Below are 25,414 nucleotides of genomic sequence, written 5' to 3'. Positions count from 1 at the left end.
CTCCCAGTCCAAACCAGTAACCCCCAATCCCAATTGGTACTGCCAGAATGGATTTTATTTCGCACCTCATTAGCATAAATTTGCATATTGATGAGGGGGCGTGGTCATCGACCTGTCTAGACCTCTCTGACTCCCTCCCAGTCTCCTCCCAGTTCCCTCCCAGCGCCTCCCAGTCCAAACCAGTAACCCCCAATCCCAATCGCCATTGCCACAACTGATTTTATCTCACGCCTAATTTGCATAAATTTGCATATTGATGAGGTGGGCGTGGTCATAGACCTGTCTAGACCTCTCTGACTCCCTCCCAGTTCCCTCCCAGTCCCTCCCAGTCCAAACCAGTAACCCCCAATCCCAATCGGTACTGCCAAAATCGATTTTATTTCGCGTCTAATTAGCATAAATTTGCATATTGATGAGGGGGCGTGGTCATCGACCTGTCTAGACCTCTCTGACACCCTCCCAGTCTCCTCCCAGTTCCCTCCCAGTCCCTCCCAGTCCAAACCAGTAACCCCCAATCCCAATCGGTACTGCCAGAATCGATTTTATTTCGCGTCTAATTAGCATAAATTTGCATATTGATGAGGGGGGCGTGGTCAGAGGCGGGGCCGCGCCCCCCCGGCCACCAGCAGGGTCTGGCCGGCCACGAAGGCGGCCTGGGGGGAGACCAGGAACAGCACGGCCTGAGCCACGTCCTGCGGGGAGCCCAGCCTGCCGGGTTATACTGGTTTGTACTGGTTTGTACTGGGAGGGACTGGGAGGGGGAAAAACGGGGGAAAAACGGGGGAAAACGGGAAAAAAACGGGGAAAAATGGGGGAAAAATGGGGGAATAAAGGGTTAAAAGTTGGGAATAAAGGGTTAAAAAGGGGGAAATGAGGTTTGGGGTTACTGGGTTGGACTGGTTTGTACTGGTTTGTACTGGGAGGGACTGGGAGGGGAAAAAACGGGGGAAAAACGGGGGAAAACGGGCAAAAAATGGGGAAAAATGGGGAAAAAATGGGGAATAAAGGGTTAAAAGTGGGTTAAAAGGGGATTTGGGGTTACTGGTTATACTGGTTTGTACTGGGAGGGACTGGGAGGGGGAAAAATGGGGGAAAAACGGGGGAAAACGGGCAAAAAACGGGGAAAAAATGGGGAAAATGGGGGAAAAAATGGGGAATAAAGGGTTAAAAATGGGGAAAATGGGGTTTGGGGTTACTGGTTATACTGGTTTATACTGGTTTGTACTGGGAGGGACTGGGAGGGGGAAAAATGGGGGAAAAACGGGGGAAAAATGGGGAATAAAGGGTTAAAAGTGGGTTAAAAGGGGATTTGGGGTTACTGGTTATACTGGGAGGGAATGGGAGGGACTGGGAGGGACTGGGAGGGGGAAAATGGGGCAAAAACGGGGGAAAACGGGCAAAAAAATGGGGGGAAAATGGGGAAAAAATGGGGAATAAAGGGTTAAAAGTTGGTTAAAAGGGGATTTGGGGTTACTGGTTATACTGGGAGGGACTGGGAGGGACTGGGAGGGGGAAAATGGGGGAAAAAATGGGAAAATGGGAAAAAAATGGGGAAAAAATGGGGAAAATGGGGAAAAAAATGGAGAATAAAGGGTTAAAAGTGGGGAATAAAGGGTTAAAAGTGGGGAATAAAGGGTTATAAAGGGATTTGGGGGTACTGGGTTGGACTGGTTTGTACTGGGAGGGACTGGGAGGGGGAAAAATGGGGGAAAACGGGGAAAAACGGGCAAAAAACTGAGCAAAAATGGGGAAAATGGGGAAAAAATGGGGAAAATGGGGGAAAATGGGGATAAAGGGTTAAAAATGGGGAATAAAGGGTTAAAAATGGGGAAAATGGGATTTGGGATTACTGGTTTGTACTGGGAGGGACTGGGAGGGGGAAAATGGGGGAAAAAAATGGGGAAAATGGGAAAAATGGGGAAAAATAGGGAATAAAGGGTTAAAAATGGGGAAAATGGGATTTGGGGTTACTGGTTTGTACTGGGAGGGACTGGGAGGGGTAAAATGGGGGAAAAATGAGGAAAATGGGGAAAAATTGGGGGGAAAATGGGGGAAAAATGGGTTTAAAAAGGGGATTTGGGGTTACCGGTTTGGAGCGGTTTGGACTGGGAGGGGACTGGGTTATACTGGTCCAAACTGGTCCAAACTGGTTTCTCACCTCTCGGCTCCCAGCGCTGCCAGCGCCTGATCCCGCGTGGCCTCGTCCTGCCACAGCTGGAAGAGAAAAACCAGTATGGACCAGTATGGACCAGTATGGACCAGTTTGGACCAGTATGGACCAGTATGGACCAGTATGGACCAGTTTGGACCAGTTTGGACCAGTATGGACCAGTATGGACCAGTTTGGACCAGCATGGACCAGTATGGACCAGTATAACCAGTATAAACCAGTATAAACCAGTATAACCAGTACAAACCAGTACAAACCAGTATAACCAGTATAAACCAGTATAAACCAGTATAAACCAGTATAACCAGTATAAACCAGTATAAACCAGTATAAACCAGTATAACCAGTATAAACCAGTACAAACCAGTAGCCCCAAAATCCCATTTTAACCCTTTTTTGCCCAATTTTTTCCCCATTTTTTCCTAATTTTTCAACATTTTCCCCCATTTTCCCCCTCCCATCCCCTCCCAGTCCCTCCCAGTATAAACCAGTATAAACCAGTACAAACCAGTACCAAATCCCACCATTTTAACCCTTTCGTCCCCATTTTTAACCCATTTTTCCCCATTTTTCCCATTTTTTCCCCATTTCCCCCCGTTTTCCCCCCGTTTTTCCCCATTTTCCCCCTCCCAGTCCAAACCAGTATAAACCAGTAACTCCCATCCCCTCCCAGTACAAACCAGTCCAAACCAGTAACCCCAAAATCCCTTTTAACCCTTTTCCCCCATTTTTTCCCCGTTTTTCCCCATTTTTTCCCCGTTTTTCCCCGTTTTCCCCCATTTTTCCCCATTTTCCCCCTCCCAGTTCCTCCCAGTCCCTCCCAGTACAAACCAGTATAAACCAGTACCAAACCTGTACCAAATCCCGCCATTTTAACCCTTTCTTCCCCATTTTTAACCCTTTCTTCCCCATTTTTAACCCTTTCTTCGCCGTTTTTCCCCATTTTCCCCGTTTTTTCCCCGTTTTCCCCCGTTTTCTCCCCTCCCAGTATAAACCAGTATAAACCAGTATAAACCAGTACCAAATCCCACCATTGTAACCCTTTCATCCCCATTTTTAACCCAGTTTTCCCCATTTTTTTCCCCATTTTTCGCATTTTTTCCCCATTTTTTCCCCGTTTTCCCCCGTTTTCCCCCTCCCAGTATAAACCAGTATAAACCAGTACCAAACCAGTACCAAATCCCGCCATTTTAACCCTTTCTTCCCCATTTTTAACCCTTTCTTCCCCATTTTTAACCCTTTCTTAGCCGTTTTTCCCCATTTTCCCCGTTTTTTCCCCGTTTTCCCCCGTTTTCTCCCCTCCCAGTATAAACCAGTATAAACCAGTATAAACCAGTACCAAATCCCACCATTGTAACCCTTTCATCCCCATTTTTAACCCAGTTTTCCCCATTTTTTTCCCCATTTTTCGCATTTTTTCCCCATTTTTTCCCCGTTTTCCCCCGTTTTCCCCCTCCCAGTATAAACCAGTATAAACCAGTCCAAACCAGTACCAAATCCCGCCATTTTAACCCTTTCTTCCCCATCTTTAACCCTTTCTTCCCCATCTTTAACCCATTTTTAACCCTTTCTTCGCCGTTCTTTCGCATTTTTTCCCCGTTTTTTCCCCGTTTTCCCCCGTTTTCTCCCCTCCCAGTATAAACCAGTATAAACCAGTAGAAGCCCGCGCTCACGGCGGCGCTGAAGCGGGTGCGGATCAGGCCGGGGGCGACGCCGTTGATGCGGATCCCGCGGGGCAGCAGCTCCGGGCTCAGGGCAGACACCAGCCCCAGCAGGGCGGTTTTGCTGACGCTGTACGGGCCCAGCCCCTGTGACGTCACCGGGACACGCCCACCTCATTAGCATACGCCGGGACACGCCCACAACCCATCCCAGTACAAACCAGTATGAACCAGTAAGGAAAAAACCCAAACCAGTAAGGAAAAACCCCAAACCAGTACAAACCAGTAAGGGAAAACACGAAACCAGTTCATCCCAGTGGGTCCAAATCCCCTCCCAGTGACCCCAAATCCCCTCCCAGTTCATCCCAGTATAAACCAGTAAGAAAAAAACCCCAAACCAGTAAGGAAAAACCCCAAACCAGTACAAACCAGTAAGGGAAAACACGAAACCAGTAAGGATTAATGCGTTCCCAGTTCATCCCAGTGACCCCAAATCCCATCCCAGTTCATCCCAGTTCATCCCAGTATAAACCAGTAAGAAGAAACCCCAAACCAGTAAGGGAAAACACGAAACCAGTAAGGTAAAACTCCAAACCAGTACAAACCAGTAAGGGAAAACGTGTTCCCAGTTCATCCCAGTGACCCCAAATCCCCTCCCAGTTCATCCCAGTATAAACCAGTAACCCCTGAGCCCATCCCAGTACAAACCAGTATAAACCAGTATGAAAAAACCCCAAACCAGTATGGGAAAAACCCCAAACCAGTACAAACCAGTAAGCCCAAATCTCCTCCCAGTAAAACCAGTACAGACCAGTATAAACCAGTATAACCAGGCCCCTCCCAGTCCAAACCAGTAGAAACCAGTTCGTCCCAGTATAAACCAGTACAAACCAGTAACCCCAAATCCCCTCCCAGTATAAACCAGTACAACCGGTACAAACCAGTATAAACCAGTATAAACCAGTTCCTCCCAGTATAAACCAGTACAAACCAGTATAAACCAGTATAAACCAGTCCAAACCAGTATAAACCAGTATAAACCAGTAAAACCAGTTCCTCCCAGTATAAACCAGTACAAACCAGTATAAACCAGCCCCCCCAGTCCAAACCAGTATAAACCAGAAAAACCAGTTCCTCCCAGTATAAACCAGTACAAACTAGTGTAAACCAGTATAAACCAGTATAAACCAGCCCCCCCCAGTCCAAACCAGTATAAACCAGTAAAAACCAGTCCAAACCAGTAAGACTCACCGCCATTGGCTGGTAGCCGGCGATCGATGACATCACCACGATGGCCCCGCCCCTGCGGCGCGAGGGGGCGTGGCTTAGCCGGAGCTGTCAATCAACCTCCCAAGCCACGCCCTCATTGGCCCGAAGCCACGCCCCCATTGGCCCGAAGCCACGCCCCATTGGTCCCAAGCCACGCCCCCATTGGCCCAAGCCACGCCCCCATTGACCCGAAGCCACGCCCCCTTAAGGATAAGCCACGCCCACTTCTCCTGGGCTGGCAATGGGAGCTCCCAGTAAAAACCAGTAAAAACCAGTAAAAACCAGTAAAAACCAGTAAAAACCGGTAAAAACCAGTTCAAACCAGTCCAGCTGAAAGTTCCTCTCGGTTCAAACCAGTACAAACCAGTATAAACCAGTACAAACCAGTATAAACCAGTACAAACCAGTATGAACCAGTACAAACCAGTACCAAAATCTGACTTTAAATCCGATTTTTCCCTGTTTTTGGCCCTTTTAATGCCCCAAAATCCCCGAAAATTGCCCCAAAATGGCCCCAAAATCCCCTCCCAGTATAAACCAGTATAAACCAGTATAAACCAGTATAAACCAGTCCAAACCAGTACCAAAACCTGACTTTAAATCCGATTTTTCACCATTTTTGACCCTTTTAGTGCCCCGAAATCCCCGAAAATTGTCCCAAAAATCCCCAAATTTGCCCCAAAATCCCCTCCCAGTATAAACCAGTATAAACCAGTATAAACCAGTATAAACCAGTCACCCGCGCCGCTCCATGTGTGGCGCCACCAGCCGGACGAGCATCGCCGTCGCCGTCACGTTCACCTGGAACACCTGCGGGGTTTCGGGGCAAAATCCGGGGATTTTGGGAAAATTCGGGGGGATTTGGGGGATATTTGGGGGAATTTGGGGAAATTTGGGGAAATTCGGGGGAATTTGGGGAATTTTGGGGGAATTTGGGGATATTTGGGGGAATTTGGGGAAATTTGGGGGATTTTTAGGGAATTTTGGGTAAATTTGGGGGATTTGGGGAAATTTGGGGGAATTTGGGAAAATTCGGGGGAATTTGGGAAAAATTTTGGGGGATTTGGGGAAATTCAGGGGAATTTGGGGAAATTCGGGGGATTTTGGGGAAATTCGGGGGAATTTGGGAAATTTTGGGGGATTTTTAGGGAATTTTGGGGAAATTTGGGGAATTTTGGGAAAATTTGGGGGATTTGGGGGAATTTGGGGAAATTTGGGGAAATTCTGGGGAATTTGGGAAAACTCGGGGGAATATGGGGAAATTTGGGAAAATTTGGGGAAATTCTGGGGAATTTGGGAAAATTCGGGGGAATTTGGGAAAAATTTTGGGGGATTTGGGGAAATTCAGGGGAATTTGGGGAAATTCGGGGGATTTTTGGGAAATTCGGGGGAATTTGGGGAATTTTGGGGGAATTTGGGGGATATTTGGGGGAATTTGGGAAAATTTGGGGGATTTTGGGGAATTTGGAGAAATTTGGGGGAATTCTGGAAAATCTGGGGGATTTTTAGGGAATTTTGGGAAAATTCAGGGAATTTTGGGGGAATTTGGGGGAATCTGGGGGTTTTGGCGGGAATCTGGGGGTTTTGGCGGGAATGTGGGGGTTTTGGCGGGAATCTGGGGGTTTTGGCGGGAATGTGGGGGTTTTGGCGGGAATTTGGGGGTTTTGGCGGGAATGTGGGGGTTTTGGTGGGAAATGTGGGCGTTTTGGCGGGAATTTGAGGGTTTTGGCGGGAATTTGGGGGTTTTGGCGGGAATTTGGGGGTTTTGGCGGGAATTTGGGGGTGGGCGTGGCCTCACCTTGTCCCAGGTGCGCTCGTCGGCCTCGAGGGCGGGGCCCAGGTGGGGATTGACGGCGGCGTTGGACACCAGGATGTCGATGGCGCCAAATTCGGCCAGGGCCTGCCCAAAAACCCCCAAAATCCACCCCAAAATCCCCCCCAAAATCCCTAAAAATCCTAAAAACAATCCCCCAAAAAAATCCCCCCAAAAATCCCCAAAATTCACCCCAAAATCCCCCCCAAAATCCCTAAAAATCCTAAAAACAATCCCCAAAAGAATCCCCCCAAAAATCCCCAAAATCCACCCCAAAATCCCCCCCCAAATCCCTAAAAATCCTAAAAACAATCCCCAAAAGAATCCCCCCAAAAATCCCCAAAATCCACCCCAAAATCCCCAAAAAAATACCCCCAAAATCCCAAAAAAATCCCCCAAAAATCCCCAAAATCCATCCCAAAATCACCCCAAAAATCCCCCAAAAAAACCCCAAAAAACTCACCCCAAAAATCCCCAAAATCTACCCAAAATCCACCCCAAAAATCCCCAAAATCCACCCCAAAAATCCCCAAAATCCACCCCAAAATCCCCAAAAAAATACCCCCAAATCCTCAAAAAAATCCCCCCAAAAATCCCCAAAATCCACCTAAAATCCACCCCAAAAATCCCCAAAAATCCCCAAAATCCACCCCAAAAATCCATCCCAAAATCCCCCCCCAAAAAACCCCAAAAATCCCCAAAAAAAACCCCCAAAAAATCCCCCCAAAATCCTCAAAAAAATCCCCCAAAATCCCCAAAATCCATCCCAGGTGTGCCCAGGTGGATTTTGGGGTGAATTTGGGGGATTTTGGGTGAATTTTGGGGTGAATTTTGGGATGGATTTTGGGTGAATTTTGGGTGAATTTTTGGGGTTAATTTTTGGGGTGAATTTGGTGTGAATTTGGGTGAATTTTTGGGTGAATTTTGGGGTGAATTTGGGGGATTTTGGGTGAATTTTGGGGTGAATTTGTGTGAATTTTGGGGTGAATATTTGGGTGAATTTTGTGTAAATTTTGGGTAATTTTGGGATGGATTTTGAGTGAATTTTGGGGTGAATTTTGGGGTGAATTTGGGGTGAATTTTTGGGTGAATTTTGGGGTGAATTTTGGGGTTAATTTTGTATGAATTTTGGGGTGAATTTGGGGGATTTTGGGTGAATTTTGGGTGAATTTTGGGGTGAATTTGTGTGAATTTTGGGGTGAATATTTGGGTGAATTTTGGGGTGAATTTGGGGGATTTTGGGGTAAATTTTTGGGTGAATTTTGGGGTGAATTTTGGGGTTAATTTTGTATGAATTTTGGGGTGAATTTGGGGGATTTTGGGAGAATTTTGGGTGAATTTTGGGGTGAATTTTTGGGTGAATTTGGGGGTGAATATTTGGGTGAATTTTGGGGTGAATTTGGGGGATTTTGGGGTGAATTTTTGGGTGAATTTTGGGGTGAATTTTGGGGTTAATTTTGTATGAATTTTGGGGTGAATTTGGGGGATTTGGGGTGAATTTTGGGTGAATTTTGGGGTGAATTTGTGTGAATTTTGGGGTGAATATTTGGGTGAATTTTGGGGTGAATTTTGGGGTGAATTTTGGGTGAATTTGGGTGAATTTTTGGGTGAATTTTGGGATGGATTTTGGGTGAATTTTGGGATGGATTTTGGGTGGATTTTGGGGTGAATTTGGGGTGAATTTGGGTGAATTTTTGGGTGAATTTGGGGGTGAATTTTTGGGTGGATTTTGGGGTGGATTTTGGGGTGAATTTGGGGGATTTTGGGGCCCGGCCTCACCTCCTGCACCATCCTCTCGCGATCCTCGGCCCGGCCGACGTGGCAGGAGACGCCGCTGACCTGGGGAGACCCAAAAATCCCCAAATTCACCCAAAATTCACCCCAAAATCCACCCAAAATTCACCCAAAATTCACCCCAAATTCACCCCAAAATCCCCCAAATTCACCCCAAAATTCACCCCAAATTCACCCCAAAATTCACCCCAAATTCGCCCCAAATTTACCCCAAATTTACCCCAAAATTCACCCAAAATTAACCCAAAATTAACCCAAAATTGACCGACAGTTGACCCAAAATTAATTCAAAATTAATTCAAAATTGACCCAAAATTAACGCAAAATTGACCTGAAATAACCCAAAATTATCCCAAAATTATCTCAAAATTGACCCAAAATTGATCTCAAATTAACCCAAAAATAACCAAAAATTAACCCAAAATTAACCCAAAATTGACCCAAAATCATCCCAAAATTGAACCAAATTTAACCCAAAATTAACCAAAATTGACCCAAAATTGACTCAAAATTAACCCAAAATTGACTCAAAATTAACCCAAAATTGATGCCAAATTAACCCAAAATTAACCAAAAAATAACCCAAAATTGTTTCAAAATTTCCCAAAATCTCCCAAAATTGACCTAAAATCAACTCAAAATTAATTCAAAATTTCCCAAAATTGACCCTAAATTGACCCAAAATTCACCCAAAGTAATGCAAAGTAAACCGAAAATTGACTGAAAATTAACCCAAAATTATTTCAAAATTCATTCAAAATTGACTCAAAATTGACTGAAAATTAACCCAAAATTAACCCAAAATTGACCCAAAATTGACTCAAAATCAACCCAAAATTGACCCAAAATTCACCCTAAATTGACCCAAAATTGACTCAAAATCAACCCAAAATTGACCCAAAATTCACCCTAAATTGACCCAAAATTGACTCAAAATCAACCCAAAATTGACCCAAAATTCACCCTAAATTAACCCAAAATTGACTCAAAATCAACCCAAAATTGATGCCAAAATTAACCCAAAATTAACCAAAAAACAACCCAAAATTATTTCAAAATTTCCCAAAATTTCCCAAAATCTCCCAAAATTGACCCAAAACCAACTCAAAATTAACTCAAAACAAATGCAAAAATAACTCAAAATTCACCCCAAATTCACCCCAAATTCACCCGAAAACGACCCCAAATTTTTCCGAATTTTTTCCAAAATTGCCCAAAATCGCTGGAATTGTCCCCAGATTTTGGCCCCGCCCCTCACCTGCAGGCCCCGCCCCCGCAGCTGCTCCAGGGCTCTCCGGACGTTTTGGGGGCGTCGGGAGCTGAGGAAGACGCGCGCCCCGGCCCCGGCCAGCGCCTCGGCCACGGCCAGCCCGATCCTGGATTCCCGAAAAAATTCCCAAAATTCACAAAATCCTAAAATTCCCAAAAAAATCCCCAAAATTCTGCACAGAAACGGCGAAAATCGGCACCGAAATGGTGAAAATATGGACAAAAATAGGCAAAAATCACTGAAATTACCCCAATAATCTACCCTGAAATCCATCCTAAAATTCCCCAAAATTCCCAAATTCCCAAAATCCCGAAATTCCCAAAAAAATCCCCAAAATTCTGCACCAAAATGGCGAAAATCGGCACCGAAATCCCCAAAATCCGGCCCAAAATCCGCCCCGGCCCCGGCCAGCCCGATCCTGGATTCCCGAAAAAATTCCCAAAATTCACAAAATTCCCCAAATTCCCAAAAAAATCCCCAAAATTCCGCACAAAAATGGCGAAAATCGCCACCGAAATAGCGAAAATATGGACAAAAATAGGCAAAAAACACTGAAATTACCCCCAAAATCCAGCCCGAAATTCCTAAAAATCCCCAAATTCCCAAATTCCCCAAATTCCCAAAAAAATCCCCAAAATTCTGCACCGAAATGGCGAAAATCGCCACCAAAATCCCCAAAATCCGGCCCAAAATCTGCCCCGGCCACGGCCAGCCCGATCCTGGATTCCCGAAAAAAATTCCCAAAATTCACAAAATTCCCAAATTCCCAAAAAAATCCCCAAAATTCTGCACAAAAATGGGGAAAATCGGCACCGATATGGTGAAAATATGGACAAAAATAGGCAAAAAACACTGAAATTACCCCCAAAATCCAGCCCAAAATTCCCAAAAATCCCCAAATTCCCGAAATCCCGAAATTCCCAAAAAAATCCCCAAAATTTGACACCAAAATCCCAAAAATCCGGCCCAAAATCCCCAAAAATCCACCCCAAAATTGACCTCAGAAGTCACCCCAAAATTCCCCAAAATTCCCAAAAAAATCCCTGAAATTCCAAAAAAATCCCCAAAATTCTACACGAAAATCCCAAAAATCCGCCCCAAAATTCCCAAAAAAAATCCCAAATTCCCGAAATTAAAAAATTTCCCAAAAAAAAATCCCCAAAATTCTACACAAAAATCCCCAAAATTCCCCAAAATCCCCAAAATTGACCCAAAATTTGGGGGATTTTTGGGGTGAATTTTGGGGATTTTTGGGGTGAATTTTAAATTGAATTTTGGGGATTTTTGGGGTGAATTTTGGGGATTTTTGGGGTGAATTTTAATGTGAATTTTGGGGATTTTTGGGGTGAATTTTGGGGATTTTTGGGGTGAATTTTAAATTGAATTTTGGGGATTTTTGGGGTGAATTTTGGGGATTTTTGGGGTGAATTTTAATGTGAATTTTGGGGATTTTTGGGGTGAATTTTGGGGTGAATTTTGGGGTGAATTTTGGGGATTTTTGGGGTGAATTTTGGGGTGAATTTTGGGGATTTTGGGGTGAATTTTGGGGTGAATTTTGGGGATTTTTGGAATGAATTTTAAATTGAATTTTGGGGATTTTGGGGTGAATTTTGGGGTGAATTTTGGGGTGATTTTTGGAATGAATTTTAAATTGAATTTTGGGGATTTTTGGGGTGAATTTTGGGGATTTTTGGGGTGAATTTTAAATTGAATTTTGGGGATTTTGGGGTTAATTTTGAGGTGAATTTTGGGGATTTTTGGGGTGAATTTTGGGGTGAATTTTGGGGATTTTTGGAATGAATTTTAAATTGAATTTTGGGGATTTTTGGGGTGAATTTTGGGGATTTTTGGGGTGAATTTTAAATTGAATTTTAGGGATTTTGGGGTGCATTTTGGGGTGAATTTTGGGGATTTTTGGGGTGAATTTTGGGGATTTTGGGGTGAATTTTGGGGTGAATTTTGGGGATTTTTGGGGTGAATTTTAATGTGAATTTTGCGGTGAATTTGGAGCGTTCAGAATCCACAATTTAATCGGAATATTTTGAATTATTTCGAGCGAATTTTGGGTTATTTTCGGGTTAATTTTGGGTTAATTTCGGCAATTTCGGGGTTAATTGTTCGGGTAAAAAATCCCCATTTTTCCCGCGCGGGTTTTGGGGTGAATTCGGGGGATTTTGGGTGAATTTTGGGTGAATTTTGGGTGAATTTTGGGGGTTTTTGGGCACTCACCCGGCTGTCCCCGCCGTCACCAGCGCCACTTTCCCCTCCAGGAGTCGCGAGCGCCACATCCGGACTGGGATGAACTGGGACAAACTGGGATGGACTGGGACGAACTGGGATGAACTGGGATGGACTGGGATGAACTGGGAGGGACTGGGAGGGGTTTAAAGGTCACTGGGAGGGACTGGGAGGGAACTGGGAGGGACTGGGAGGGACTGGGAGGGAACTGGGAGGGAACTGGGAGGGACTGGGAGGGAACTGGGATGAACTGGGATGAACTGGGACAAACTGGGAGGGGTTTAAAGGTCACTGGGAGGAACTGGGAGGGAACTGGGAGGGACTGGGAGGGACTGGGAGGGACTGGGAGGGAAATGGGAGGGAACTGGGAGGGAACTGGGAGGAACTGGGATGAACTGGGATGGAACTGGGATGGACTGGGATGAACTGGGATGGACTGGGAGGGGTTTAAAGGTCACTGGGAGGGACTGGGAGGGAACTGGGAGGAACTGGGAGGGACTGGGAGGGACTGGGAATAACTGGGAGGGAACTGGGAGGGACTGGGAGGGAACTGGGACAAACTGGGAGGGACTGGGAGGGACTGGGAGGGGTTTAAGGGTTACTGGTTTGAACTGGGATGAACTGGGAGGGAATTTGGGGTTACTGGTTTGAACTGGGAATGGGTTTGGGGTTACTGGGATGAACTGGGACAAACTGGGCGGGTTTTTGGGGTTACTGGTTTATACTGGGAATGGGTCTGGGGTTACTGGTTTGTACTGGGAATGGGTTTGGGGTTACTGGTTTATACTGGGAATGGGTTTGGGGTTACTGGTTTGTACTGGGAGGGGTTTGGGGTTACTGGTTTATACTGGGAATGGGTTTGGGGTTACTGGTTTATACTGGGAATGGGTTTGGGGTTACTGGTTTGAACTGGGAATGGATTACCCCGCCACTCTCACCCCAAATTTCCCAAATTCCCCCAATTTTACCCCAAAACCCCCAACATTTCATTTTCCTCCCAAAATCTCCCAGAAACTCCAAATTTTTACCTCAAAAATCTCCTCGAACCGCTCCGACCCTGCCAAATGTCCCCCCAAAAAACTCCATTTTCCTCCCCAAAACCCCGCTTTTTTTCCCCAAAACCCCTCCCCGCCGATGAACGGCTTAAAATATTTTAATTCCGCCTTCCAATTTAACCAAAATTCCCATTTTTCGCCTCATTTTTTAACGCTTTAATTCCCGTTTTATTTCGCCCCCCCTCCCCTCGTCCAGTCATGCCCTCAACCAAAATGGCGGCGGCGCCTTTTTGTGCTTCCCGCCTTGCCCTCAACCAAAATGGCGACAACACCGTCAGGCACCCCTTCGAGCCATGCTGCGCATGCGCCGCCGCCATTTCGCAGCGTTTGCGCCTTGCCCTCAACAAAGATGGCGCCCGCGCCCGCTTCACCGCCGCCATTTTGTGGGCGCCCATTCCCCCCCCTCCCCATAGGCGCCAGAATCCAAGATGGCGCTCGCCAGCGTCCTCCGTGCGGAGCTCTCGGAATTTTCCCCGAATTTCCCCAAAAGTTTCCCCAAGAGATTCCTGGAGGATTTTGCCGAGGATTCCGAGGGGATCCCCGAAATCCTGAGGGATCCCCCGGGTCCCCCGCGGGTTTTGGCGGCTCCGCCGTGGGGGTTGGAGGCGGAGCCGGAGGGGCTCGGGCTGCACATCCTTCACGGCACCACGACTTTGGCTTTTAAGGTGAGGGCAAATGGCCGCAAAGTTCCTTTCCTGAGGGGGAAATCGCGGCTGGGGAGGGTAAAATTCACTTTTAGGGGGAAAAATCGAGATTGGGGAGGGTAAAATTCACTTTTAGGGGGAAAAATTGAGGTTGGGGAGGGTAAAATTCATTTTTAGGGGGAAAAAATTGAGGTTGGGGATGGTAAAATTCATTTTTAGGGGGAAAAAATTGAGGTTGGGGAGGGTAAAATTCATTTTTAGGGGGAAAAATCGAGGTTGGGGAGGGTAGAATTCATTTTTAGGGGAAATAATCGAGGTTGGGGAGGGTAGAATTCATTTTTAGGGGAAAAAAAGCGAGGTTGGGGATGGTAAAATTCATTTTTAGGGGAAAAAAAGCGAGGTTGGGGACGGTAAAATTCATTTTTAGGGGGAAAAAATTGAGATTGGGGACGGTAAAATTCATTTTTAGGGGGAAAAATCGAGGTTGGGGAGGGTAGAATTCATTTTTAGGGGGAAAAATGGAGAAAAACATGGAATTTTAGTGGCAAAAACGGAGAAAAGAAATGGAATTTTAGTGGTAGAAATGGCGTTAAAATGGAGAAAAAAATGGAATTTTAGTGGGAAAAATGGAGAAAAAAAATGGAATTTTAGTGACAAAAATGGTGAAAAATTGGAGAAAAAATGGAATTTTAGTGGTAAAAGTGGTGCTAAAAATGGCGAAAAAAAATGGAATTTTTGTGGTAAAAATGTCCTTAAAAATGGAGAAAAAAATGGAATTTTTGTGGTAAAAAATGGAGAAAAAAATGGAATTTTAGTGACAAAAATGGTGAAAAATTGGAGAAAAAATGGAATTTTAGTGGTAAAAGTGGCGTTAAAAATGGAGAAAAAAATGGAATTTTTGTGGTAAAAATGTCCTTAAAAATGGAGAAAAAAATGGAATTTTAGTGGGAAAAATGGAGAAAAAAATGGAATTTTTGTGGTAAAAATGGAGAAAAAAAATGGAATTTTTGTGACAAAAATGGCGTTAAAATGGAGGAAAAAATGGGATTTTAGTGACAAAAATGGAGAAAAAAAATGGAATTTTTGTGACAAAAATGGCGTTAAAATGGAGGAAAAAATGGGATTTTAGTGACAAAAATGGTGAAAAATTGGAGAAAAAATGGAATTTTAGTGGTAAAAGTGGCGTTAAAAATGGAGAAAAAAATGGAATTTTTGTGGTAAAAATGTCCTTAAAAATGGAGAAAAAAATGGAATTTTTGTGGTAAAAAATGGAGAAAAAAATGGAATTTTAGTGACAAAAATGGTGAAAAATTGGAGAAAAAATGGAATTTTAGTGGTAAAAGTGGCGTTAAAAATGGCGAAAAAAATGGAATTTTCGTGGTAAAAATGGAGAAAAAAATGGAATTTTCGTGGTAAAAATGGTGTTAAAATGGAGAAAAAAATGGAATTTTAGTGGGAAAAATGGAGAAAAAAATGAATTTTTGTGGTAAAAATGGTGTTAAAATGGAGAAAAAAGTGGAATTTTTGTGGTAAAAGTGGTGCTAAAAACGTGTAAAAAATGCTAATTTCAATCCAAAAAATCCCCAAAATTGCCAAAAATTGACATTTTTTCCCTTTTCTCCCCCACAGACCCCTCTAGGCATGACGGTGGCGGTGGACTCGCGCGCCACGGCCGATCTTACATGGCAGGGAAATGGGGAAAAATGAGCAAAAATGGAGAAAAAAAATGGCATTTTAGTAGCAAAAATGGAGAAAAAAATGGCATTTTAGTGGCAAAAATGGAGAAAAAAATGGAATTTTAGTGGCAAAAATGTCTTGAAAAATAGTGAAAAAATTGGAGTTTTAGTGGGAAAAATGGAGGAAAGAATGGAATTTTAGTGGTAAAAATGGCGTTAAAAATGGAGGAAAAAATGGAATTTTAGTGGCAAAAATGGAGTAAAAAATGGAATTTTTGTGGTAAAAATGGCGTTAAAAATGGAGAAAAAAAATGGAGAAAAAAATGGAATTTTTGGTGGTAAAAATGGTGCAAAAAATGGAGGAAAAAATGGAATTTTTGTGGTAAAAAATGGAGAAAAAAATGGAATTTTAGCGGTAAAAATGGAGAAAAAAATGGAATTTTCGTGGTAAAAAATGGAGTAAAAAATGGAATTTTTGTGGTAAAAATGGTGCAAAAAAAAGCAGGAAAAAAATGGAATTTTAGTGGGAAAAATGGAGAAAAAAATGGAATTTTAGTGGCAAAAATGTCTTGAAAAATAGTGAAAAAATTGGAGTTTTAGTGGGAAAAATGGAGGAAAGAATGGAATTTTTGTGGTAAAAATGGCGTTAAAAATGGAGGAAAAAATGGAATTTTAGTGGCAAAAATGGAGTAAAAAATGGAATTTTTGTGGTAAAAATGGCGTTAAAAATGGAGAAAAAAATGGAATTTTAGTGGCAAAAATGGAGTAAAAAATGGAATTTTTGTGGTAAAAATGGTGCAAAAAATGGAGGAAAAAATGGAATTTTAGTGGCAAAAATGGAGGAAAGAATGGAATTTTTGTGGTAAAAATGGCGTTAAAAATGGAGGAAAAAATGGAATTTTAGTGGCAAAAATGGAGGAAAGAATGGAATTTTTGTGGTAAAAATGGCGTTAAAAATGGAGGAAAAAATGGAATTTTAGTGGCAAAAATGGAGTAAAAAATGGAATTTTTGTGGTAAAAATGGTGCAAAAAATGGAGGAAAAAATGGAATTTTTGTGGTAAAAATGGAGTAAAAAATGGAATTTTTGTGGTAAAAATGGCGTTAAAAATGGAGGAAAAAATGGAATTTTTGGTGGTAAAAATGGTGTGAAAAATGGAGAAAAAATGGAATTTTAGTGGGAAAAATGGTGAAAAAAATGGAATTTTCGTGGTAAAAATGGCGTGAAAAATGGAGAAAAAAATGGAATTTTAGTGGCAAAAATGGAGTAAAAAATGGAGGAAAAAATGGAATTTTTGTGGTAAAAGTGGAGTAGAAAAGTGGAATTTTAGTGGCCAAAATGGAGAAAAAAATGGAATTTTTGTGGTAAAAAATGGAGAAAAAAATGGAATTTTAGCGGTAAAAATGGAGAAAAAAATGGAATTTTTGTGGTAAAAATGGTGCAAAAAAAAGCAGGAAAAAAATGGAATTTTAGTGGGAAAAACGGAGAAAAAAATGGAATTTTCGTGGTAAAAATGGAGAAAAAAATGGAATTTTCGTGGTAAAAATGGAGAAAAAAATGGAATTTTTGTGGGAAAAATGGTGAAAAAAATGGAATTTTTGTGGTAAGAAATGGAGAAAAAAATGGAATTTTTGTGGCAAAAATGGAGAAAAAAATGGAATTTTTTTGGTAAAAATGGTGCTAAAAACGTGTAAAAAACGCTAATTTCAATCCGAAAAGCTCCAAAATTCCCATTTTTTCCCATTTTCTCCTGTTTTCTCCCCACAGACCCCGCTGGGCGTGACGGTGGCGGTGGACTCGCGCGCCACGGCCGGCTCCTACATCGCCTCGCAGGCCGTGCGCAAGGCGGCGCCGCTGGGCGGGCGCATGCTGGGCACCATGGCGGGCGGCGCCGCCGACTGCGCCTTCTGGCAGCGGCTGGTGGCGCGGCAGTGCCGCGTGCAGGAGCTGCGCAACAAGGAGCCCGTGTCGCTGGCCGCCGCCTCCAAGCTGCTGGCCAACCTCGTCTACCAGTACAAGGGGCTGGGGCTCAGCATGGGCACCATGCTCTGCGCCTGGGACAAGCGCGGCCCCGGTGAGTGCAACCCTCAAAAATCGCCTTTTCTCACCTCAAAAATCACGTTTTATCCACATCAAAAATAGTGTTTTTTAGGCTCAAAAATCGCATTTTATCCACATCAAAAATTGCATTTTTTGGGCTCAAAAATCACGTTTTTTAGGCTCAAAAATCACGTTTTTTAGGCTCAAAAATCGCATTTTTTTGGGTCAAAAATCACATTTTTTCGGTCAAAAATCGCATTTTTTGGCATCAAAAATCGCATTTTTTTGGGTCAAAAATCACATTTTATTGGGCTCAAAAATCACATTTTTTGGCATCAAAAATCGCATTTTTTAGCACCAAAAATCGTGTTTTTTGGCATCAAAAATAGCATTTTTTGGCACCAAAAATCGCGGTTTTTTCGGCATCAAAAATCACATTTTTTGGCATCAAAATTCACATTTCTTGGCATCAAAAATCGCATTTTTTAGCACCAAAAATCACGTTTTTTGGCATCAAAAATCGCATTTTTTGGCACCAAAAATTGCGTTTTTTGGCACTAAAATTCGTGTTTTTTGGCATCAAAAATCGCATTTTTTGGCACCAAAAATCGTGTTTTTTGGCACCAAAATTCGTGTTTTTTGGCATCAAAAATCGCATTTTATTGGCTCAAAAATCGCGTCTTTTGGCCTCAAAAATCGCATTTTATTTGGCTCAAAAATCGCATTTTTTGGCTCAAAAATCCCATTTTATTCACATCAAAAACCACATTTTTTTGGCTCAAAAATCACGTTTTTTGCACTCAAAAATCGCAATTTATTAGGGTCAAAAATCGCGATTTTGGAGCCTAAAAAACGCCCACTCAAAATGGCGGCAGCAGAACCGGAAATAACCACAGTGCCAGCACTCAAAATGGCGGCAGCAGAACCGGAAATAACCACAGTGCCAGCACTCAAAATGGCGGTGGTTGCCAGTAGAAGCTGCCCGTCACTAAAATGGCGGCGGCAGCAACGGAAATAACAGCGGATGCCAGCACACAAAATGGCGGCGCATTATTTTGGGCTCCAAAATCGCGTTTTTTGGCTCCAAAATCGCGTGTTTTGGCTCCAAAATCCCGTCTCCGTCACGCACAAACGCAGGCGCCGACTGCGCCTTCTGGCAGCGGCTGGTGGCGCGGCAGTGCCGCGTGCAGGAGCTGCGCAACAAGGAGCCCGTGTCGCTGGCCGCCGCCTCCAAGCTGCTGGCCAACCTCGTCTACCAGTACAAGGGGCTGGGGCTCAGCATGGGCACCATGCTCTGCGCCTGGGACAAGCGCGGCCCCGGTGAGTGCAAGCCTCAGAAATCGCCTTTTTTCACCTCAAAAATCGCGTTTTTTAGCCTCAAAAATCACGTTTTTTCGACATCAAAAATCGCATTTATTGGCCTCAAAAATCTCATTTTTTGGCACCAAAAATTGCATTTTTTGGGTCAAAAATCGCTTTTTTTTGGGTCAAAAATCACATTTTATTGGACTCAAAAATCGCATTTTTTTGGCTCAAAAATCGCATTTTTTGGCATCAAAAATCGCATTTTTTGGCACCAAAAATCGTGGTTTTTGGCACCAAAAATCGTGTTTTTTCGCATCAAAAATCGCATTTTTTTGGGTCAAAAATCACATTTTTTCAGCATCAAAAATCGCATTTATTGGCCTCAAAAATCGCATTTATTGGCCTCAAAAATCGCATTTTTTGGCACCAAAAATCGCGTTTTTTGGCACCAAAAATCATGGTTTTTTGGGTCAAAAATCACGTTTTTTGCTGTCAAAAATCGCATTTATTGGCCTCAAAAACCGCATTTTTTGGCCTCAAAAATCGCATTTTTTGGCATCAAAAATCCCATTTTTTGGCACCAAAAATAGTGTTTTTTCGCATCAAAAATCGTGTTTTTTGGCATCAAAAATCACATTTTTTTGGCACCAAAAATCACATTTTTTTGGGTCAAAAATTGCATTTTATTGCGCTCAAAAGTTGCATTTTATTGGGCTCAAAAATCACGTTTTTTCAGCTCAAAAATCATGTTTTTTCGGCTCAAAAATCATGTTTTTTGGCCTCAAAAATCACATTTTTTGGGCTCAAAAATCGCGTTTTCTGCCATCAAAAATCGCCTTTTTTTGGGTTCAAAAATCACATTTTTTGGGCTCAAAAATCGCATTTTATTGGCATAAAAAATCGCATTTATTGGGCTCAAAATTCACATTTTATACACATAAAGATTCACATTTTTTGCGCTCAAAAATAATGTTTTTTGGCATCAAAAATCGCGTTTTTTCGGCTGAAAAACCATGGTTTTTGGGCTCAAAAATCACATTTTATTCACGTAAAAATTCACATTTTTTTGGGTCAAAAATTGCAATTTATTTGGCTCAAAAATCGCATTTTTTCGGCATCAAAAATCGCGTTTTTTAGGCTCAAAAATCGCGTTTTTTGCACTCAAAAATCGCAATCTATTTGGCTCAAAAATCGCGTTTTTTGGGCTCAAAAATCGCATTTTTGAACTCAAAAATCACATTTTGTAGACGTAAAAATTCACATTTTTTTGGCTTCAAAAATCGCAATTTATTGGGCTCAAAATTCACATTTTTTTGGCTGAAAATCCACATTTTTTTGCCTCAAAATCCACATATTTGGCCTCAAAAATCCGGGATTTTGGGGTCAATTTTTGGGGAATTTTTGGGTCAATTTTGGAGATTTTGGGCTGAATTTGGGGAGTTTTGGGGTCAATTTTTGCTGAATTTTTACCATAAACTCACTAGCCACGCCCCCAAATTTGGTAGCCACGCCCCAAATTCACTAACCACGCCCCCAAATTCCCTAGCCACGCCCCCGAACTCGGTAGCCACACCCCAAACTCGGTAGCCACGCCCCTAATTCACTAACCACGCCCCCAAATTCAGTAGCCACGCCCCAAATTCCCTGGCCACGCCCCCAAATTCACTAGCCACGCCCCCGAACTTGGTAGCCACGCCCTCAAACTTGGTAGCCACGCCCCTAATTCACTAACCACGCCCCCAAATTCAGTAGCCAGGTCCCAAATTCACTCGCCACGCCCCAAATTCACTCGCCACGCCCCCAAATTCACTCGCCACGCCCCAAACTCACTACCCACGCCCCCAAACTCGGTAGCCACACCCCAAATTCACTCGCCACGCTCCCGAACTTGGTAGCCACACCCCAAACTTGGTAGCCACACCCCAAATTCACTAGCCACGCCCCAAATTCACTAGACACACCCCCAAATTCACTCGCCACGCCCCCCAACTTGCTAGCTACGCCCCAAATTCACTAGCCACGTTCCCAAATCTGGTAGCCACACCCCAAATCTGGTAGCCACACCCCGAAATTTACTAGGCACGCCCCCCAACTTGCTAGCTACGCCCCAAATTCACTAGCCACGCCCCAAATCTGGTAGCCACACTTCCAAACTCGGTAGCCACACCCCAAATCTGGTGGCCACACCCCCAAATTTGGTAGCCACGCCCCAAACTCACTAGCCACGCCCCCAAACTCGGTAGCCACACTTTCAAACTCACTAGCCACGCCCCCAAATTCACTAGCCACACCCCAAACTCGGTAGCCACGCCCCCAAATCTGGTAGCCACACCCGAAACTCGGTAGCCACGCCCCCAAACTCACTCGCCACGCCCCAAACTCACTCGCCACGCCCCCAAACTTGCTAGCCACGCCCCAAACTCACTCGCCACGCCCCCAAACTCGGTAGCCACGCCCCCAAAGTTGGTCGCCACGCCCCAAATTTCACTGGTCACGCCCCAAATTTGGTAGCCACGCCCCCAGATTCACTAGGCACACCCCAAATCTGGTAGCCACGCCCCCAAATCTGGTAGCCACGCCCCCAAACTCGGTAGCCACACCCCAAACTTGGTAGCCACACCCCAAATTCACTAGCCACGCCCCCAAATTCACTACCCACGCCCCCAAATTCACTAGCCACGCCCCCGAACATGGTAGCCACGCCCTCAAACTTGGTAGCCACGCCCCAAATTCACTAGCCACGCCCCCAAATTTACTAGCCACACCCCCAGATTCACTAGCCACGCCCCCAAATTCACTGGCCACGCCCCCAAAGTTGATAGCCACGCCCTCAAATCTGGTAGCCACGCCCCAAATTCACTAGCCACGCCCCCAAGTTCACTAGCCACGCCCCCAAATTCACTCGCCACGCCCCAAATTCACTCGCCACGCCCCCAAACTCACTAGACACGTCCCCAAACTTGCTAGCCACGCCCCCAAACTCACTAGACACGTCCCCAAATTCACTAGCCACGCCCCCAAATTCATTCGCCACGCCCCCAAATTCACTAGCCACGCCCCCAAATTCACTGGCCACGCCCCCAAATTCATTCGCCACGCCCCCAAATTCACTAGCCACGCCCCCAAATTCACTAGCCACGCCCCCAAATTCACTCGCCACACCTCCAAATTCACTAGCCACGCCCCCAAATTCACTGGCCACGCCCCCAAATTCACTAGCCACGCCCCCAAATTCACTCGCCACACCTCCAAATTCACTAGCCACGCCCCCAAATTCACTGGCCACGCCCCAAACTCACTACCCACGCCCCCAAACTCGGTAGCCACACCCCAAATTCACTAGCCACGCCCCCAAAATTCACTAGCCACGCCCCCAAATTCACTAGCCACACCTCCAAATTCACTAGCCACGCCCCAAACTCGGTAGCCACACCCCCAAATTGACTAACCACGCCCCCAAATTCAGTAGCCAGGTCCCAAATTCACTCGCCACGCCCCAAATACACTAGCCACGCCCCAAACTCACTACCCACGCCCCCAAACTCGGTAGCCACACCCCAAATTCACTAGCCACGCTCCCGAACTTGGTAGCCACACTTTCAAACTCACTCCCCACGCCCCCAAATTCACTAGCCACACCCCCAAACTTGGTAGCCACGCCCCCAAACCTGGTAGCCACACCCCAAACTCGGTAGCTACGCCCCCAAATTCACTAGCCACGCCCCCAAATTCACTCGCCACGCCCCAAATTCACTCACCACGCCCCAAATTCACTAGCCACGCCCCAAATTCACTAGCCACGCTCCCAAATTCACTAGCCACACCCCCAAACTTGGTAGCCACGCCCCCAAATTCACTAGCCACACCCCCAAACTTGGTAGCCACGCCCCCAAATTCACTCGCCACGCCCCAAATTCACTAGCCACGCCCCCAAATTCACTAGCCACGCCCCCAAATCTGGTAGCCACGCCTGCAAACTCGGTTGCCACGCCCGCAAATCTGATAGCCACACGCCAAATCTGGTAGGCACGCCCCCAAATTCACTCACCACGCCCCCAAATTCACTGGCCACACCCCCAAATTCACTCGCCACGCCCCAAATTGACTCACCACGCCCCCAAATTCACTCGCCACGCCTCCAAATTCAATAGCCACGCCCCCAAACTCGGTAGCCACGCCCCAAATTCACTAGCCACGCCCCCAAACTTGGTAGCCACACACCAAATTCACTGGCCACGCCCCCAATTTGGTAGCCACGCCCCCAAACTTGGTAGCCACACCCCAAATTCACTAGCCACGCCCCCAAATTCACTGGCCACGCCTCCAAATTCACTCGCCACGCCCCCAAATTCACTCGCCACGCCCCCAAATTCACTCGCCACGCCTCCAAATTCACTCGCCACGCCCCCAAATTCACTAGCCACGCCCCAAATTCACTGGCCACGCTCCCAAACTCGGTAGCCACACCCCAAACCGCCCCTCCTCTCTCCCCCCAGGGCTGTACTACGTGGACAGCGAGGGGCAGCGCGTGGCCGGCGCCGCCTTCGCCGTGGGCTCGGGCGCCTCCTACGCCTTCGGGGTCCTGGACCGGGGCCTGGCCGAGGCCCCCGGCAGCGAGGCGGCCGCCTGCGGCCTGGCGCGGCGCGCCGTCTACCAGGCAGCGCGCAGGGACGCCTACTCGGGCGGCAGCGTGCGCGTGTTCCACGTGGGGCCCGAGGGGTGGAGGGAGGTGTCCCACGACGACGTGGCCGACCTGCAGGACATCTACGGGGAGTGAGGGGAGATGGGAAATAAATGGGATTTAAATGGGATTTAAAGAGAGTTTGTGTGGTTTCTTTGGGGGGTTTTATGGGGATTTTATGGGATTTTTTTGGGATTTTTTTGGGATTTTTTTGAAATTTTTTGGAAATTTTTTTGGGATTTTTTGAGGATTTTTTTGGGATTTTTTAGGGGTTTTTGGGGGATTTTTTAGGGATTTTTTTGGGGATTTTTTGAGATTTTTTTGGGATTTTTTGGGGATTTTTTGGGATTTTTTTGGGATTTTTTCGCAATTTTTAGGGATTTTTTAGGGATTTTTTTGGGATTTTTTCACAATTTTTTAGGGATTTTTTAGGGATTTTTTTGGGTTTTTTGGGGATTTTTTAGGGATTTTTTTGGGAATTTTTTGGACATTTTTTTGGGATTTTTTGAAATTTTTTTGGTGATTTTTGGGGATTTTTTGGTTGTTTTTATGGAATTTTTTGTGATTTTTTTGGTGATTTTTCAGTGATTTTTTGGCAATTTTTTAGGGATTTTTTTTGAGATTTTTTGGACATTTTTTGGACATTTTTTGGTGATTTTTTGGACATTTTTTGAAGGTTTTTTGGGGTGTTTTTGGGCTGTTTTAGGGTTTTTGGCAGCGTGCGCGTGTTCCACGTGGGCCCCCACGGGTGGAGGGAGGTGTCCCACGACGACGTGGCCGACCTGCAGGAGATCTACGGGGAGTGAGGGGAAATGTCGAAATAAATGGGATTTAAATGGGATTTAAAGAGAGTTTGTGTGGTGGTTTCTTTGGGGGGTTTTATGGGGATTTTATGGGATTTTTTGGGGATTTTTTAGGGATTTTTTTATGATTTTTTGGGGATTTTTTAATGATTTTTAGGAATTTTTTTGGGATTTTTTAGGGGTTTTTGGGGGATTTTTTAGGGATTTTTTTGGGGAATTTTTGAGATTTTTTTGGGATTTTTTTGAAACTTTTTTGGGATTTTTTGGGATTTTTTAGGGATTTTTTCGCAATTTTTAGGGGTTTTTTAGGGGTTTCTTTTGGGATTTTTTTGGGATTTTTTGGGAATTTTTTGAGATTTTTTTGGGATTTTTTTGGGGATTTTTTGGGATTTTTTCGCAATTTTTAGGGATTTTTTAGGGATTTTTAAGGGGTTTTTTGGGGATTTTTTGGGGATTTTTTCGCAATTTTTAGAGATTTTTTAGGGATTTTTTGGGGATTTTTTTGGAATTTTTTCGGGATTTTTTGGGGATTTTTTAGGGATTTTTTGGGGATTTTTTTGTGATTTTTTTGGGATTTTTTAGGGGTTTTTTTGGGATTTTTTAGGGGTTTTTTGGGGATTTTTTAGGGATTTTTTTGGGGATTTTTTGAGATTTTTTTGGGATTTTTTTTGGGTTTTTTTGGGATTTTTTCACAATTTTTAGGGATTTTTTTGGGATTTTTTCGCAATTTTTAGGGATTTTTTAGGGATTTTTTTGGGATTTTTTCGCAATTTTTTGGGGATTTTTTAGGGATTTTTTTGGGTTTTTTGGGATTTTTTTGGAATTTTTTAGAGGTGTTTTAGGGATTTTTTGGGGATTTTTTGGGGATTTTTTGTGATTTTTTTGGGGATTTTTTGGTGATTTTTTGGCAATTTTTTAAGGATTTTTTTTGAGGTTTTTTGGACACTTTTTATGATTTTTTGGACATTTTTTGGACATTTTTTGGTGATTTTTAGG

The 25,414-nt window shown here is 44.3% G+C and overlaps 2 protein-coding genes across 10 annotated transcripts; one reads left to right on the top strand and one right to left on the bottom strand.

The window, feature by feature from the left end:
- Positions 1-359: 359 nt before the first annotated feature.
- Positions 360-13,532, bottom strand: LOC110481923 (dehydrogenase/reductase SDR family member 4-like). 9 transcript variants are annotated; one of them, XM_085565480.1, is made up of 10 exons: positions 12,467-13,518; positions 12,207-12,280; positions 9,966-10,083; positions 8,693-8,752; positions 6,899-7,000; positions 5,840-5,910; positions 5,083-5,134; positions 3,844-3,978; positions 2,159-2,214; positions 526-708 (listed from the first exon to the last, which is right to left on the bottom strand). In XM_085565480.1, the coding sequence occupies exons 2-10, from the start codon at positions 12,263-12,265 to the stop codon at positions 594-596; spliced, it is 768 nt and encodes a 255-aa protein (XP_085421606.1). In that variant the 5' UTR covers positions 12,266-12,280; positions 12,467-13,518; the 3' UTR covers positions 526-593. The 9 variants fall into 9 exon arrangements, with proteins under 9 accessions (XP_085421609.1, XP_077646062.2, XP_085421606.1 ...); XM_085565482.1 differs by having other exon boundaries at positions 12,207-12,300; positions 13,244-13,518; XM_085565481.1 differs by having other exon boundaries at positions 12,207-12,300; positions 12,404-12,499.
- A 154-nt stretch (positions 13,533-13,686) lies between these two features.
- On the top strand, positions 13,687-24,451 carry PSMB5 (proteasome 20S subunit beta 5). Its single transcript, XM_077789920.2, has 3 exons — positions 13,687-13,935; positions 17,357-17,663; positions 23,431-24,451. Exons 1-3 carry the CDS (start codon positions 13,699-13,701, stop codon positions 23,709-23,711), a joined length of 825 nt encoding a protein of 274 aa, XP_077646046.2. The 5' UTR covers positions 13,687-13,698; the 3' UTR covers positions 23,712-24,451.
- The last annotated feature ends 963 nt before the right edge of the window (positions 24,452-25,414 follow it).

The sequence above is a fragment of the Lonchura striata genome, chromosome 36 (genome assembly GCF_050655825.1).
Source record: "Lonchura striata isolate lonStrDom1 chromosome 36, ASM5065582v1, whole genome shotgun sequence".
Classification (NCBI taxonomy): Eukaryota; Metazoa; Chordata; class Aves; order Passeriformes; family Estrildidae; genus Lonchura; species Lonchura striata.
Note: the sequence above shows the minus strand (reverse complement) of the source record. Positions and strands in the feature narration are given on the sequence as shown.

Bases quoted from the DNA above. Each gene is read 5' to 3' on its own strand.
- LOC110481923 (XM_085565478.1), bottom strand. From the start codon at position 12,265: ATGTGGCGCTCGCGACTCCTGGAGGGGAAAGTGGCGCTGGTGACGGCG. The intron at 8,753-9,965 runs GTGAGGGGCGGG...GGGTCTCCCCAG, and splicing joins TGCGGGGGCGGGGCCTGCAG to GTCAGCGGCGTCTCCTGCCA. The intron at 7,001-8,692 runs GTGAGGCCGGGC...GTTTTTGGGCAG, and splicing joins GCGAGAGGATGGTGCAGGAG to GCCCTGGCCGAATTTGGCGC.
- PSMB5 (XM_077789920.2), top strand. From the start codon at position 13,699: ATGGCGCTCGCCAGCGTCCTCCGTGCGGAGCTCTCGGAATTTTCCCCG. The intron at 13,936-17,356 runs GTGAGGGCAAAT...TTCTCCCCACAG, and splicing joins CCACGACTTTGGCTTTTAAG to ACCCCGCTGGGCGTGACGGT. The intron at 17,664-23,430 runs GTGAGTGCAACC...CTCTCCCCCCAG, and splicing joins CTGGGACAAGCGCGGCCCCG to GGCTGTACTACGTGGACAGC.